The sequence below is a fragment of the Scomber scombrus genome, chromosome 7, assembly GCF_963691925.1.
Source record: "Scomber scombrus chromosome 7, fScoSco1.1, whole genome shotgun sequence".
Classification (NCBI taxonomy): domain Eukaryota; kingdom Metazoa; phylum Chordata; class Actinopteri; order Scombriformes; family Scombridae; genus Scomber; species Scomber scombrus.
Genome location: NC_084976.1, coordinates 27,431,797 through 27,449,237, shown reverse-complemented (window position 1 = coordinate 27,449,237; position 17,441 = coordinate 27,431,797). Strand labels below are relative to the sequence as shown.

The 17,441-nt window shown below is 37.1% G+C and overlaps 1 protein-coding gene across 1 annotated transcript in view; it reads left to right on the top strand.

Moving 5' to 3' along the window:
• The window catches only part of grik3 (glutamate ionotropic receptor kainate type subunit 3), a 98,309-nt gene that overhangs the window by 40,850 nt on the left and 40,018 nt on the right, over positions 1–17,441 (top strand). Inside the window, exon 2 of the mRNA XM_062423275.1 lies at positions 17,215–17,388. Coding sequence (XP_062279259.1) covers positions 17,215–17,388 — 174 coding nt within the window. The remainder of the gene's footprint in view (positions 1–17,214; positions 17,389–17,441) is intronic.

Below are 17,441 nucleotides of genomic sequence, written 5' to 3'. Positions count from 1 at the left end.
GTGCAGTTATTTTAGAAAGCCTTTATTAGTAAAAGCCTCATAAGAAAAGCTGTTAGCCAGGTGGTTTCAGTAGGTAATGAACTTGTCATCTCTGAGGTCTTAGAGTTTGTTGGCTTTGTCGTTTTTTTCGCTATTATTCAATTCAGCACCTTGGTCGCTCTTCTCCCCGAGCTGATTTCTCCAGTCGGTGCTTGGCCGCTTGTTTTGCACCAGGAACACATTTTAGCTTCTCCCATTGGACCCACGGTATCGAATTGCCTCTCATTCAAAATAAATAATCTGCTCCCTTAATGCTTCTACTGTGTATTCCCATAAATGCTAAGCAGCTAAAATGCCGTTGTAGCAAGGGGATTTTCTGTTCTTTTTCAACAGCCCATCAATAGTATTAGGCCTGCCAGATAAAAGCACTGAGACTTGACTGCACAAGAAGGTAAGGTTAGTATTAGGTATGGATTTGCCTCAGTCCTTTTCCCTTCATTTGAGATTTCTTGCCTTTTTCATTTGGCAGAGGAAAATGCCATCAGCTCATGTAGCATATATTACTCTGCAGTGGGCGGGATTAAGTTTTTCATGATACCTTGCATGGCCTTGTGAAGCAAATTCATGGGCACAAAAAGGAGCAGAGCTACTGATTTTAAAATTAACTCGCTCAATATTTTTGCCTTAATGCTCAGTGACATCAATCAAAATGGAATAAAACCTATGTAATATAATCACATTACAACAGCCAATATAATGAGGTAATTATGAATATGCAACTAGCATTTTATATATAAATATCATTACAAATGTCATGAGCATGCTTGTACAGCTTCCAGCATTTATTATTAATATATTTCAAGTATCAACAATTATTAACATAACATTAACATGCTGTCGTCCAAGCTTCTTCAATGTGAAGATTTGCTTTTTTTTTTATCAGTTTTATATAACTGTAAACTGAATATATGTAGACTGTTGTGTAGATACAAAGAGACATTTGATGACGTCACCATGGGCTCCTGACAATGTTACAAATTAAATGAATAATCAATTAATCGTGACAATGACCAGCAGAGTAATTGATAGTGACTAAAAACGGTTTTATCCAACAACAACAAAAAGGAGCAGTGTTATTATCAGAAGTTATTGCACTTTCCAAGAATTATGACAGAACACTTTCAGCTGATGTAGTTGCTTCCTTTATTTGACTATGATTATTTGAAATGATTAAATAAAAAAATGTCCTAGAAACAGTTTTCTCAGCTCTCTATAAGGTTACCTTCTACTCACAGTAAATATATTCAACTTCCATTTCTGAAAGTTGCCTGAAGTCTGAATGTAAAATATTGTTCAGCGTCATACGAGTCAGTATGTCCGCCATGTTTTCTCTTGTGAATGATCAGACATGATGCACATAATGTTGTATATAGGTGATCCACAAGGCGGTTAAGTGTTCTTTCAACAACAAAGTGTCGGTCGATTGTCAGTACTCCACGTGGAGCTGCTTTAGCGGGATGCCGCGTCCGTGTCAGGGATCAAAGAGAACAGTGAAGACAATTTATGCTGTTCAGTGTGTGTGACCATCACTGGGAGCGTGAGGGTGGAAGAAGTGATGTGAGAAAAAACAAATTGTTGCCATGGTCTGAGGATGTTGCCAAGAAGATAGGGCTGTTGTTAGGGTGGTTCCCCCGACCCTGCCTCCGACACCTTCCTCGAGTCACCTTCGGATAATAATAATAATCAAGTACTATTGTCCGTGTGATTTGCAAAGATTAGTTTACTGAGAAACATCAGTAAGAAAAAAGAGGTAAACTGTTTTCAGTAAGTGAGTCTGGGGAAAAAAAGACAACAAAAAGAAATATTTTCAGTCACTATGACCTTAAACTTTGCTCATTTAGAGACTCTCCGAGTACATCACATACAAGGTTGTTTTAAAATGAGATGTTGGAAACAATATTCTTGAAGTACTGCTTTTGGAACATGAGTTGACGTCAATTCTGGGTAACTTCTGTGACATTCAGGCTAAAATTTGATAAGTGTTTTAATAAAATGTCCTGCGAGGGGGTTCAGTATATGACACAGACATAAATCGATGGGAATAAACATATAATATGTTTTAAGGACACACACAGCTGACAATCTGATATGTTTTGTGTATTTAATAGAGGAAAACAAATAAAACAATCTTGGGCATTTTTACACAGCATTGCCATAGAACTTTATCAGTGTCTGTGTAATGAAACACATACTTAATGGGTTTGTTTAAAATGGCCTAATGGTGTTCTTGGTCTGTGTCCAAAGATACTCAGAAAGGCAATACAGGAATAACTTAGACATTTAACTTTGGGCCATATATTTTTGTCAAGGGCACTGATCTCATTAGAATTATTCCCTTATGCCACCGACTGACGTTTCTATTGTGCTTTGACTTTTTGACTCACACGTGTTTCTTTGATTTCGATTTCACCGCAGTCGGTGGTGCGAGGGAACTTGGCACCGTTAACAAAGATCAGTGATGAGACTCGTTGCACCTGTCAGAGTTGACCAGATCAGGTAATGAGGAAAGTCCCCCAGGATGTTAACGAAGCCATTAAGCACTCATGTGTAAAACTGCTAGGAAGCCGGCATGTTAAATCGTAGCAGCCAAATTAAAATTCACTGCACATGGCAATGAAATGTAAATATCCTGCCTTTGCAAGGATGAGCTGGCCTCCTTCTCTGTGCTCTAATCGGCTTTGAAAAGACGGTGCAAAGTGCTTAGGAATAATGCTTGTGCTCTGTGATAAAACAGGCAGCTTTTATTATAAACCTACAATAGTCAAACCGTGTTTGAAAAAGAACTAAAATATAAGCTCTGCACATTTTGTTCTCCACAATGAGAATAAATGGCTCTTATTCAGGACACGGCATGTAAGCAACAGTTTTCTCACACCGCGTCTCTCGTCTAATCATTTCGTTCCGTCTTATCGTCTCCAGGACAACTCTGATGTGTCAGCTGTCTGTGCTACATACACATTGATAACGGTATTTAGCAAGTTGGTATTGAAATGGAGATCTTAAATATAAAACCTTGATTTGTCTGTCTGATTCAAATATAGACCTATCTGTTCATTTCCATGAGAGATATCTGTTCATGAAACAACATATCTGGCCATGGAGAGTGTGTTTACAAGAGAGGCTTCATGTCGACTGTCAATCAAATCAGTGCAGTCAAACATGCTGATTTACATACAGTCAAGAGGGAGTGTGCTTCAGTCAAAGCTTAAAGCTGTTCATTAATGCTACTTGTTTTTTGCTACAGTGACTTTGGATTTTAAATGTGATAGATTTTACAGCAGTCTTTTAAAATGAAAAAAGTCCACCTGTAGTAACTTAAAGTTAGGTTCTATATAAATGTCGAATTTCGTTCAGGAGGTATCAGTTAATATCCCTCGGTTGACTGGCCCCTTCACATTCATTGCCCCGCGCTCTCTGCTAATCCTCATGAGTACATGGCCCTCTACCCACCCTGAGGGAATAATCTCCCTCCTCATACCACCAGAAAGCTGGAGAACGCGGATAAAAAAAAAAGAAGGCGCCTAGGGCTTCAATTCAGATGTGTTAAGATTGGTCTTGTTCCAGGAGGATGTGAACACTCTCACAGACACAGGGAAGTTAATTTCCATATGAGCGCCTCCTGTCCCAGAAACTAGCCAGAGGTGTCCCAAATGATCCGACCTGCACCTCCCCCTCATTTGTCTACTTTAACTTTGCATGTGTGGTCTGTCCAATAGTTAGTGGGGCAAATTTTATATTTAGCTGTGCCTGCAATGACTTTGAAAATACAGGGTAACTCTTGTCTTCTGACCCCTGTCAACCTCTCTGCTCAAGGCCTTTTCCATATCACACATTATTAGAGTTGTATTTTTAATTTTTGATATTAATCTAGGATACACATATCAAACCATCTGCCATCTTTGTCATTGGGTTACAACCCAATTCTATGTTTTTTTCCGTCTTGCAGTTGAAAATGCAGTAAAACCCGAGATGTTTACTGCCGAGTAAGTGAGACAAGCGCTCATAAAGAGATACTTATGTCCTGTTTTCATTATGCCCCTGGCAAAAGACACTCCATTTCTGTGGGTGGGGTACGATAATAGCACTGTCAAAGAGTTTTATATGTAGCTGAGCTCAAACTCTTGTTCTAATTATGTTGAGCATTAAAGCAACTAAGTGGTTGTCAAAACTGCATGGTAATAAGGTGGCCTAAATTAAACAATGCCTTTTCATTTTGGTATGGACTTTGAAGCAGCTTCCAGGGATAAACACAGGCCTTGATATTAATTGCACCGTGAGTTGTAAAATCAATGTCAATTACACTGCACATTTTTTGTGACCCAGAGTAGTTATCTAACCCTTGTGATTTCTACTTTAGAGACTATACATGCAACTGTGGTGCTATAACCCTCAGGATGAGTCAATCGGTCTGCAACAGGTTTGTGACAGTAAAATTAAAAGGTCTTCCAAAGAGCTTCTAATGAAAGTGAAGCCCTGCAGCCCCCGAGTGACCCATCACAAAGAATATGAACATAAAACTGGAATGGTTGAAGCCTTGAGGTGGAGGGTCATTACACTCAGCCTCAGTGCTGCTGTTTCACTGACACTCGTCACATTATATTGATTGTAACATAAAATGTAAAATGCTGTAATAAAAGAACGACTTAATGACTTAAAAGTCAGTTGTTTTATTCAGTGACATCAAACTTTCTTTTTTTTCAACTGAATGAAACAACATATAAGAACAAAAAGTAGAATAAAAAGTAATGTTTGGTAAGAGTGTTTATTATAGAGATGCAACTATTAGTCAATTAATCGGTTGGTCCATCATAAGGCAAATAATTGCCAACTATTTTGATCCTTGATTTATCATTTTAAGTGATTTTTTTTGAAAAGAAACAAAATATTTTCTGTGTACTTTAGTCTTCTATGACTGTCAATTGAACATCATTGAATTGTGAACTCTCAATCAGGACAAAAAAACAAAACAAAACATTTTTGAATCTTCGGCTTTAGGAAACAATGATTGACATTTCTAACAATTTTCTGACATTTAATAGACCAAACAACTAATTCATTGATTAAAGAAATACATAATTGACAGATAGTTGATAGTTGCAGCCGTAATTCAGTGTAGAACAGCGTGTGATGGTAAAGGGATTCAGTGGTTTGGGCCTGTTATCTCAGGCACTGGTGAAACAATTAAATACTATCTAGGAAAGACAGTTGGTGTGTAGTGGATATACTGCACAGAGGTTTATAACACAATGAGGAAGGGTGGTAAAAATCAGTCATTATGGCCTTCACATTACAAAGGACTCTACAAGGAATATGTACTTGTATGTATTTGAGTCATTTTGTGCCTTTTCCAGATGGTGTTGCATTGTGGTGCACCAAAAGTTGTGCCAAGTTCAACCCTTTTGTCGGATCACCCTGCTTTTTTATCCTGAAGCTTTCTGGAATTAATAAAGGAGCTGAGATTTTTCACGCAAGTCTGTATGAGCAAAGACTCGCACTGCTGCAATAGCAGCTGGGATGCTAAGAGAAATAACGTCATGTTGCTTGCCTGGGCACACATATATATACTGTAGGTCCCTTTTTAAAGTAGTCTCACTGGAGAAATGTGTGTTTATGGGTGATAACCTGTATTTTAAGACCAGCCTTCAACAAGCAATATAAAGCCGACATAAAAAGGCTATAATTAGTAAAGTCTTGTTGATGCTTTGTCACAAGATTTGGGTGCATAATGTTAAGAGTTAGTGCTATATCAACATTTAAAAGTTATCTTACTAAGTTATTTTATGCCATTTTATGAAAAGTATTAAATCAGCCTCATTAAATATAGCATGTCACTTTTAGTGCTTGTTTACTTATGTTTCTTCTTATTGTTGGACACATTGTATAGTGTTATATCATCCATTACCTTTGATAGCTGATAGTAAACACCTGATTGACTGAGGTCAAACATGAGAGTACTTTATTTCTTTTTGTTTTATTGTTTTTTCTCAACATAATTTAATGTTGAATTGACATTTAAAAATGAAGTCTAATGAGGTACATTTCAGGTGTTTATGTCTTTGAGTTTGGGAACACTTGCCATGAATGCTACTGATATTATAGGGTTATGTTGAAATAGCAAGAAAGGGTTTTCAATAAGTATGAGGCTTCCCAGCTGTTATGAGTGAATCAGGCACAATATCATGTTGTAGTGGAGTTAAACATATTTTAAGTTAATTAGCTGAATAAGATTTTTTGTTATATGTCATAACCAAGATGGAAATGCAGCATAGAAAATTAAAGTTTTGTATTCCAAGGGTTAACCTACATTTTAGATAAAGCAGACATGGAAGAGTAGGCCTGTATCTGTACTGTGTTTGAAAACCACAGAAAGTAGAGGCAGCCACAGCTAACTGGTGAGTAAGCTAGTTTGGGCTCTTGATCAAATTACCTACTGACAAATGTTGCCACGGATACAATATTTTAACTGTATCCTGTAGCTATTTATCTTTATATACATCCATGTCCTAAACACACATGCATTATTGAAGGCGCACATTCCAAGGTTGTTGTTTATGCACAGTGTGGAGATTTTTTGCCACTGCTGGCCACCTTTATGTCCCACTGTGACAAAGTGCCAAGGCTGCAGGTCTGCATATTTTCTGCCACCATATGTGGACAAAGAAAGGTGGCAGCGGGCGAGAAGATAGATGGGGTAGGGATGGTGATGGACACAGGTAGCTTGGCACTGCTCAGAGCCCCCATCCACCTGGCATTAGTTACCATTGTCTCGCTCCCCATTTTCCTGGCACAGCCTTTGATTGAACTGGCGGTGAGGTGAGGATTTGGCATAGGGATGGTTTTACCTCTGTGATAACAATAGGACACAGACGGGGGAGGTGGCTGTTTGTAGCGAGCATTGTGGAACAGGATTGTCTAATGGAGGTTCACTGTGCATTGTGCAATGTTTCTGGAAAGGGATTCATGGTTTGTAAAAGGGCATCCGAGTCCCGCTGCTCGGTTCGGCTAATCAATTCTGTGTCCGTGCTGGGTTGTTCCACAATTGTCCTTATAGAATATGAGGCAGTTTCTCTTTACTGAGGGATCTAATTGACACAGCCAAGTTTTTATAGCATGCAGTGAGAAAGATATACCCATTCCTTCTAGCTATGTTTAAAGGGGGAAAAAATGGCATTTTCATTACAAGCACGCCCTGACACCCCTAATCATGACCGGGGTGCCCTGTACGGTGCAGAGCAGCAGCTTCCGCCCTGACAGATTATCCGGTGTGAATGTTTGGGAATGATAATGAGATCAAAACACCTCACTAAACCGGGAAGAGGGGGTGGAGACTGGAGAGGGAGAGGGAGCAAGGGTAAAGCGAGCAAGAGTGAGCAGGAGAGGGTGAGCGATAGCTGCGATAAATTGCAGAAGCAGAACCACTTGAGCATAAAATTAGATTTTACAAATGTGTTGTTACCTGACAGTCCTCTGACAGAGGAGATATCACAACATTATAGGACTGCATGAGTACTAGGAATCGTACCAAATAAATAAGAATGCCTCTCAGTTGTGATAGAGCTCAATGCGGACAGCGAGTTAGAGGAAGAAATAACATAATTAAAACAGCCTTTCTCATTATGGACTCAAACATTAGAAGCCCTAAATTCAATTTATATGATAATACATTATCCTCTGTGCAAGCCGCACACATTACGAAACATTTGTCTAAATGCTATGACACTTAAAACTATGTCACTGCTTTCAGAAAGGGTATTTTGGAGTTTAAGAGTTTAACTGTTTTCTTATGTAGGTTATATGGTTTTTCTTTATCGTTTTATTATATTATATAGCTTCAAAACAGTTAGTAGCTCAAGGATATTTGATATTATGGGGGCTTAAACTTGCATCATCTGTTCCCTCTCACTACTAAATGTTCTTGCTGTTATCAATTGGTGAAATGTACTTCTTTAATGATAAGAATCTCTCTGCCTGTGGATCCTGTAACACAGTGAAATTTACTTGAGGATACACCAACTCCTGCAGTGGTTATAGTCACTAATGGTTCAGTTCAAGAAGCATAACAAAACACATTTGTTTAAGTGCAGTCTGTCAAAATGAGAAATATAAACATGGTCTTTCTGGGTAATAGATTGCTATGAGGCTATGAGTGTTTGAGGAAATAATTATTTTCCATATTATTGGTAGTTACAATAGTTAGTTAAATACATCATTAAGACAACAATGAAAAGTGAATGAATCGGTCTGAATGACGAATGGAATAGTTAATTCAAGTCAGCTTAGCAGAGACAGTGTGTGTGAGAGACAAGTCACCGAGGCGAGCTTTATCTGCAGTATGTGGCAGGAATAAATAGTGTGTGTGTGTGTGTGTGTGTGTGTGTGTGTGTGTGTGTGTGTGTGTGTGTGTGTGTGTGTGTGTGTGTGTGTGTGTGTGTGTGTGATTGAACCCACTGCAAATATGTCTAACTGTGAATATATAAAGGCTTTTTTAGTACACCAGGTGGCAAATATTTTACCTGACATTTATTGCTTGACGTTTCAAACAGATAAAGATGGTTATACCCATCACAGTGCATTTGTTGTGGCACTAATAATATGAATAACAATCCACTATAAGGAACTTTTATATCTGCAGTTCAGTAGCTTCTGGTTTTATGGCTTTTGAAGTGGTGAATGTTACATTTGGAATTAACGTTTTTCACACACTGAGAGTACAGTCAAATTTAGACCAGATGCCACATTCACTAATAGGAAATGAAACTACCTTGTTGACTCATTGGCATTTGCTTTTGTAGGATTAGCTTCACAAGATGAATATTGAAATGTTGTGAGATAAAATGGTATATCTTTGTTCTAGTGTCATGTTTTGCTATCAAACTGTAGTAAATACAAAGTAATAAATACAAATAATACAGTTTTTGAAGTTAAACTTGACACAAGTGTATTAAATGAGGTATTATATATCCAAAATAAGTCATTAATGTCTTATTTTTTCTTATTTAAATAAGTTAAATAATCAAATTAGTTATTATGGGGCTGGGGGAAAAAAAACATCCCCTTGTGAACTGCAGTTAAACCATATTGTCCTTGTCAGTATACGGGTGCAAAATGATTCAATAATCAATTAATTCAAAGTTAGGTTATGAATAAGCAACATCTCCGTACTGCTATTATGGTTCATGTTGAAATATGGCAGGTCATTTGTCAGAGCTAATTTGAAAGGCTAATATTCCCATTCTGGTTTGATCAGACCATTATCCCAGTAAAAATAGGTCCATAGTTGATTTTAATTAAACTATTAATACCATTTGAAGTAACCAGTCATAATAATATATTATTTACTATATTCACCAGGTATTGGAAGGTTATAAAAAAGTTACACATTCCCTAAATAACACACACAATAAAGTCAATGGGTGATAGTTATCAAGTTAATTAATGATTATAATAATGAAACTGATATTAATATTAAAATTGCATGATAAATATGCAGTTTTACATGATTAGAGATTACACACTGTTAATTGTGTTATGTTAATGGAAGATTCATATCAATATTTGATCTAATCCACAATTGTAAGATGTAAGATTGTTTCAGTTTGTTCCCACTACATGGTTACATTTGACTACGTCACAAATTTGAATATAATTACAATGGTGGGGAACATAAATTCCTTTGTAACCACACATTTTATCTTGCTGTACTGTATGTTTCCAAACTGATACTAATTCTTAAAGAGATTGAAGAGGCATTAAGAAGAGTTAAGTAAATGTTGAACATTATCCAGTGGCGTCTAGCAGAATGCACTTGGCAGAAATGGAATGCAATATTCATAAGTATGTTTTAATTAGTGTACACGGGCGGCTGTGGCTCAGGAGGTAGAGCGGTCGTCCTTCAATTGGAAGATTGGCGGTTCGATTCCCGGCTCCTCCAGTCTACATGTCGATGTGTCCTTGGGCAAGACACTTAACCCCTAATTGCTCCCGTTGCTGTGCCAACGGTGTATGAATGCAAGTGAATGGGTAGCTTCCTCCTGATGTGCAGGTTGGCACCCTGCGTGGTAGCTGCCTGCTCTCAGTGTATGAATGGGGTGAATGAGTTGTAGTGTAAAGCGCTTTGAGTGGTCGAAAAGACTAGAAAGGCGCTATATAAGTACAGTCCATTTACCATTTACCATTACAATCACCTGAAAATAAGAATTGTTGTGTTTTCATAATCTTAGAATGAGCCCTTTAAATCTACATAGGGGGATATAACCCATGCACATTTATGTTTCTTCAGTAGCCCAGAATGGACAAACTACACACTAGCTTTAGAGAAGGCCTTTCACATTAATGTAATTTTCGTGACCACCGTTGGTTCTCCTACAAGCTTGGAGGGGAAGTGGAGAAGTATTCGGTTGATTGAAGTCTGCAACTTCAACCTAGATACCACTTAATCCTACAAACGTGCATCATCAGTGAATACAAACAGTTATGCAACAGCAAATGCCAGCAATGATACAGCCCATGTAATCCTTTAACTATAGCTATATATGAAAATTATATTATTTTGTTTATATATGTAATGTAATCATCCACATTACCAACACTCAGCTCAGCAGGGTTTTATAAAGTAAATATACCGAGCTCTCATGGAAAACAAAGCCTGTTAAAACAGGAGTACACTTTATTTGGTCCCAACATCTTTTTAGGTCTGTAAACATAACCACAATATTGATTAAACTAACAATCAAACACAATAAAGTGATGTATTTTACATCATTTAAAAAAAATATTACAAAAATGTCTTGCTGTATGATCTCTCTCACACAAAAGGACATTAAACAAGTCCTTTACACCCTTAATAATCATTTTGCAATTAATGTGAAAAAATGAGCATGTCAGCAGATACCTGTAAGTCGCTATTACACCTTGAGTATCACACGTTTTGATTAAACAGCATCAACAGTAGTAACCCGTAATAATCCCAAAGGTAACACTTTGATCAAGCCAATAAACACAACCTGTTAAAGTGATATGTAGCCAAAAAGATTAGAAAGTTGTCCGTAACACCAACATACTGTATGTCACACCACAGGCCAGAGCAACATAATTATTTTGTCATTTATTTTTGTGCATTTTTCTACATGCACATATTATACTTGTTTGTCTGTCATGTTTCTTTCATTTCTGATGTTTTGCACAATTTAAAACTCAGTACGTCATTGGATTATTCTCTCCATCTGTGCTCTGCAACTGACTATTTTTGATAAGGGCTACAGAGGGATTGGAGCATTGGGAGGAAAGGCATTGCACATCTAATATATAGACAAACACATCCACATGAATGCATACAGTGTAGGTAATTTATAGTCTTAGATTTACCTGACCTGCATGTGTTTGGAATATGGAAGGAAACCTGAGCATTGGGGGGGCCCGAGCGTGCATAGCGAGAAGAACCAAGGCCAAGATCAAACCCAGAAGTTTCTTGCTGTGAGGTTACTTTGCTAACTAATGAGCCAACATGCTGCCCACTACCATTAATTATCCAGCACTGTTAATGTCCTCTAACGATACTTATCTTTGATTAAATGTAACAGATTTACAGGCCTGCATGTTTTGCTTCGTGTGGCACAGCTTAAATACTGGTATCATTATTGTATAACAGTTAGTCCCTAGTGTTGTGTTGTTACCCATAATTATAAAGGAACATATTCTTCCTGAAATTGGCTGGATTTCCGAATGTTCATGGTGGTTCGTCTGTGCTTTGTGCCGGTCATTGTTTGCTGCCATCATTGTGAAACTGAGTGCTGTTACACATCCAGGGAGACAGGAAGCTATTCACGAGGAGATTGGGAATCCCACCAGTGAAAAGAAAGTACAAAAGAGCAACACTCAGAAATGCAGTGGGCGAGCACACATGTATCCAAGAGCATAATGAGCTAGTTTCATTGTTTGGGCTTATGCACTGGTTTGTCTGGCAGCAAGGAGTTTGGTTTAACAAGCTCAATGTATCATACAATGGAGGGCAATGAAAATAAAACATTATATAAATATAGTGCATTTATACCTATCTACCCAATCTACACAATGGGTTATGGATTTTTATTGTAAGTATATACAGTAGAATTATTTATCTAAGTATATATATTAACTTACAGCTATGCAAAGGTATTTTAATCTTCTAAATGATCTATAAAAGAACAAGCGAGGCAAAGGAATAATATTCAGTGTTGTTGTAAAGCTGGTTGCAACTTCAAGGAAGGTCGGACTCTTGCTTAGCAGAAAACAGAAAGGTCATTGATCATTGCACAAGGGCACTACTTTTACCTTAGTAGTGAAAAGTGCAGATACCAAACATGACCTTCCCTTGCTTTTAAATTGCATTATTTGAATGCCGATTTGTTGTAAAGAAATAATGGAAAAAGAAAACATACAGTCAGCCGTTTAAACTATAAAATGATTTTCAGGGATTTTCAAGCTGAAAATCTAAACGTTATGGTTCGTTGAGACTATAGATCTTAATCTGATATGATTGCGCTATTGTGTGATTGGTTGTTCTACGGACAGGGACAAACCCATTCTCATTAACCCCTAAATTCACATTACATTATAAACAAGTATGACTTCTCTAGTCCTGGATGGAAGCCAAAACAACAAGATGACAATTGCAGGTATTAAATTCAAAATTGAAAACAACATTACATATACTGCAGGTCCTTGGATGACACTATCCCAACACACAGCAGCTGCTGTTCAATTATTCACTGCATGCATTCAGCATTGAAGATAATAAAGTCAAAATAAAGAAATACATAAAAAACAAGCACATTTTGTAGCAAAATGCCATTTTTTATTTAACCACAGAGTCCATTAGTCCACACACATCTCACTGTTGTAAAAATAAATACATTTTAAAAATAAACAAATCATAACATCTGATATGCATCTGCCTTCCAAATTGGACAATGCATATGTGTATAACTTTATCATATTGTGGGATAAGTCATGAAACCAAAAAAACAAAAACAACCCCCGGCATCCTTCTATTTTAATGTAGCTTTGTTTTGGCAGACTGTCATTCTGTCACTCAGATCAAACTCTTTGAAGTCTTGAAGTCTGTAAATGCACTAGATGTTATAAATAAGTATTTTCAGTGGAACCCAGATGATTCCAACCTTGCCAGCTAAGCCGGCTCGCAGGCACTCTGCCACCACATAACAGCAGAGGGTGGGTTTATGCTTGTGCACTTGCCCACGTTGTTTGCGGGTACATAACATGTGGGGCTTTCATGCTACAACATGGATTTTTTCAAGGGCATGTACAGCTGAAATGTGAAACCTCTGATTTTGACTCGGCACAGCATGTCTCTGTTACTTCCTTTAGGCTTCGACTTCCTGCACCCACAGTTTTCTGTGTCAGAATAAATTTCAACTTGATTCTCATTCACACCACAGACTTACAAATACTTCCATTTGTATGAAGAAGTTTTAACATTTTATCTAATAATTTAAATAATAGCATTTTAACAACTTGTAATCTGCAGCTTAGTCAGATCTGTCAGGTGAATCATTTATGGATTTGTGCTCTTGCTGTAATAATAATAATACACTATATATATAGCATATTATACTATATAATATATTGTAATACACCCTGTATTCATCTAACAAGTTCCTTTATTTTACCTTAGTATATATCCTATTTTTGTACTTTCTTGATACCTTTGCTTTGTGTAACTAGATGAACAGATATATTATAATAGATGTAGAAGCACATTATACATATATATATATATATATATATATATACCACTGGGATACACTTGAGCAACAGAAGGCTTTCTCAGGAGCCTTGGGGTAACTTGGTTGACTAGCCTTACATGCAGTAAAGTGTATGATTACACACTATAATACTATACTGAAGTACAACATTTCAGTATATCGTATGAGTGCTAAAGTAGTTGCCCCTACTGTCTCTGATAACATGTCAAGTTAAATCTAGTCAGTTTAATTTGTACAGCCCAATATCACAAATCACAAATTTGAATCAGGAGGCTTTACAACCATCAGCAGTACAACATCCTTTATCCTTAGACCCGCAATGTTTGTACGTTTTAGTGATTTTACCGTCTGCAGTTCGGTGTTTTAAAGTGAATTGTCCTTCCTAGGCTCACATCCGTGTGTTGCTTTGGAATACAGCTGATCCACAAAGTCCTCAAAGGACAAATTATGGAAACAGCTGCAATTAGTGGCTGATTTATATATTGTGGTAGGACCTTAGAGACTAATTAAAGGCCTTTGTGTTCTTGTCTATTGCAGACATGCTAATTTTAAGCCTTTTGACTGAGATTCACACGAACAAGTCTGAAATTCATGCATCTCAATTTGCGGTTGCCCGATGCACTGCTATAACAAACATTCAGTTTGGCTGCTTAAATGAGAACGTGTAAACATGTTCCATAATATACCAATCTCTACATCATTAGAGTAAATTTTGTGCGATGCTGAAAAAGAAATGTTTATCCCTTATTTGACGGAGCTGAGGGAGATGTTGTACATTTAGCCTTGCTATTGTGCTTATGGTAGAATTCTGCAAAAGGGCAAAGCAAATTATCTGCAGGATTTTTCCTCCCAAGGAGCAGGTTTCCCTCCGTTTATTAAATTTGTTAAAGTGCTTCTACGCGATGCACATTTTATCCTCTTAACAGTCAAATTACTATATACTCCAGCAATTACTTAATGTACTCTAATGAGATTTCCCCATGAAATGGAAGGATTCATTTATTTTAATGTGACGCATTCCACCAGGAGGTTTATGCATCACATCCCCTCACAATCCAGGGAGGCTTTGAGTCATAAATAGTGAGATGAACTGAATTGAATAAACATATTTATATTTTTTTAAAAGATGGTACAGAGGTATGTGATTCTGTGATCAAATCATTGAATATTTTATGTATATATATATTCAGGGGTCATCAGCAGTTCACAGGTGTCATTTCCAAGCACAGCTCTCTTTGCTCACACAAACTGGGCTGGCAGGCTGTATTTGCTAACTAGACCATATGAGTGCAATAAGTAAGTAGAATAAAATAGGCTATTTCTTTAAATCCTATTGGGTCAAAAAGCGCCTTCTACTACTGTATGTAATAATGTCAGGGTTTTGCGTATGGATGAAATTGCTGTTTGGATCATTCAATCAGTGGTCTTGTACAGCTTATTTACCATATTTAAAATGTTTTAAATGTTTTTTGTTTTGTTTTTTTCAAGCAAAAGAAGCTCTATGCTCCCTTCCATTCATCGTTGGCTAACAGTATACATCGATATTATATCATATATACTGCGAGGGATGGTTGGAGTGTGATCAATAACTGCACTTAATCAAACCAACAAGGGACACTGCAGAATATAGAAAATACATCAGTGTATATTATGCTTTAAAGGGGGGATGATGGTCATATAATCATTTTAATGTCCCTGCAAAACTTATGTGTAGAGATATTAGTGTGCTACAGTTAAAAGTCCTCTCTATGCAGACATTAGGAACAACTTTTGATGACAGTGAACTTTTTTTTTCTTTTTCCAGAATAGACAAAAGATGGCAGTGACATTTTGCTTTGTTATTGAAATCAGTAATATGTTAAGAGTGGAGGTGGAGGAGCCAGTTTCTCCATAAGGTGATGTTCCTACAGGCATCTTTTTGAGAAGCTGTCTAAACTGTCTTCTTAGAGGCTTCGACTGAGCCACAGAGGGACTTTGCTGTCTTACATTTGACAAATAACGCAATGATCGTTACTCTACCAATTGCACATAAATATGGGAACTTAAAATAATTTACTGTGTGATGTAGAGGACATGGCAGTCAAATATCACCAAAGAAATTCGTGGTGACATTGGATATTTAGTGTTCTGTGCTCGTGGACATTAAGGAGAATGCATGGACATGTTATAGTGTAACGTAAGTAATAGAATAGAATAGTTTATTGTCTTTGTACAAGTATACAATACATATTCTGCTGCACTGCCTGAGTGGAGCTCAAATAGAAAGTTAAAATATTGCACTTTGTAGCACAGGATTGAGCCTTAATTGCAGCGTTCTTTAGCGCAGGTGATAGCTTTTGGATAAAAATACCAATCCTTCTTTTCTTTCTTATTTTGTTTTGTTTTTTTTGTTAAGTGTGACATGCAACAAAGGTCGCTGGCTGGAATCAAACCAGGGGGCTTTGCAATAATGTGACATGTTCAATAACCTTTTAGCTGCTGAGGTGCAGGAGAAAGCACTGGCTTGGTCAGCCGTCAATGTAGACTTCATATAAATGTCAATGAATATATCAGTGTTCATACATATGGAGCTGCAACAATTAATCAATTAATCAATCGATCCAAAGAAGATTAATTGACTATTTTGATAATTGAATAAGAATTTTTGTCATATTTTAAGCAAAAATTCCCAAAAAATTATGGTCCCAAGGATTTAATGTTTTTCTTTGTGTTTTGTGGAGGTGAACTGAATAGTTTTGCATTTTAGCTTAATTTTATTTGTCTTTTAGATCCAGCATATCATAAAAAAACTCCTCTCATTTGGAAAACTACTGAAGATAAGTTTTTTTTGTAGTACATGACTGATGGTCTGATACACACCACCACACCACTCAAAGCGCTGCTCTACTTTGATGTTCATACAGAAATGTTTTGAGCAGTAGTCCAGCTCATCCAAAAAAAAAAGAAAAAAAAAAAGAAAAAGGAAAAATACTTTCCTTTGAATTTTATGTAAAAGAAGAGTGCCAAGTCCATGGATCTGCTCCACCAACATGGCATTCTGGGGAAATAAAAGGACATCTTAAGTGCTTGAGATATTCTGCTGCCCTGATGGAACAGACGGACTGACAGACCGACACACAAACACACAGAGTCCTTAAATCCATTATGGCTTTAGACTTCAAAGCTGATATTGGTTTTTTGAGCATTCCCTGAAAATGGAGAGGGTTGCTCCATGTTTGCTGAACAAATTTAATATCTTGTGTAATGTGTGCTGCTCCCCTCACTGCTAGCCATGAGTGCAAATACCTCTCAATATTTTTCTCCATTCAGTCCTACCTGAAATTGTGTCTCTATGTTTTCTCCTTGTGCTTGCGGTTATGTTTGAGACTGATTGTAATGGGCCACGTGTGTCTTTCTCTGTTGTGTTTTTCAGGTGGGATATTTGAACAAACAGATGGACCTGTTTCACTCGTTAGTGCCGAGGAGCTTGCCTTTAAATTTGCTGTCAATAACATTAACAGAAACAGGACTTTATTGCCAAATACAACATTAACATATGACATACAGAGGATTAATATCTACGACAGCTTTGAGGCGTCAAGAAAAGGTGAGTCCCTTCTCTCTCTGTTTATTCAGTGTGTAGTGAGTGATACACAACAA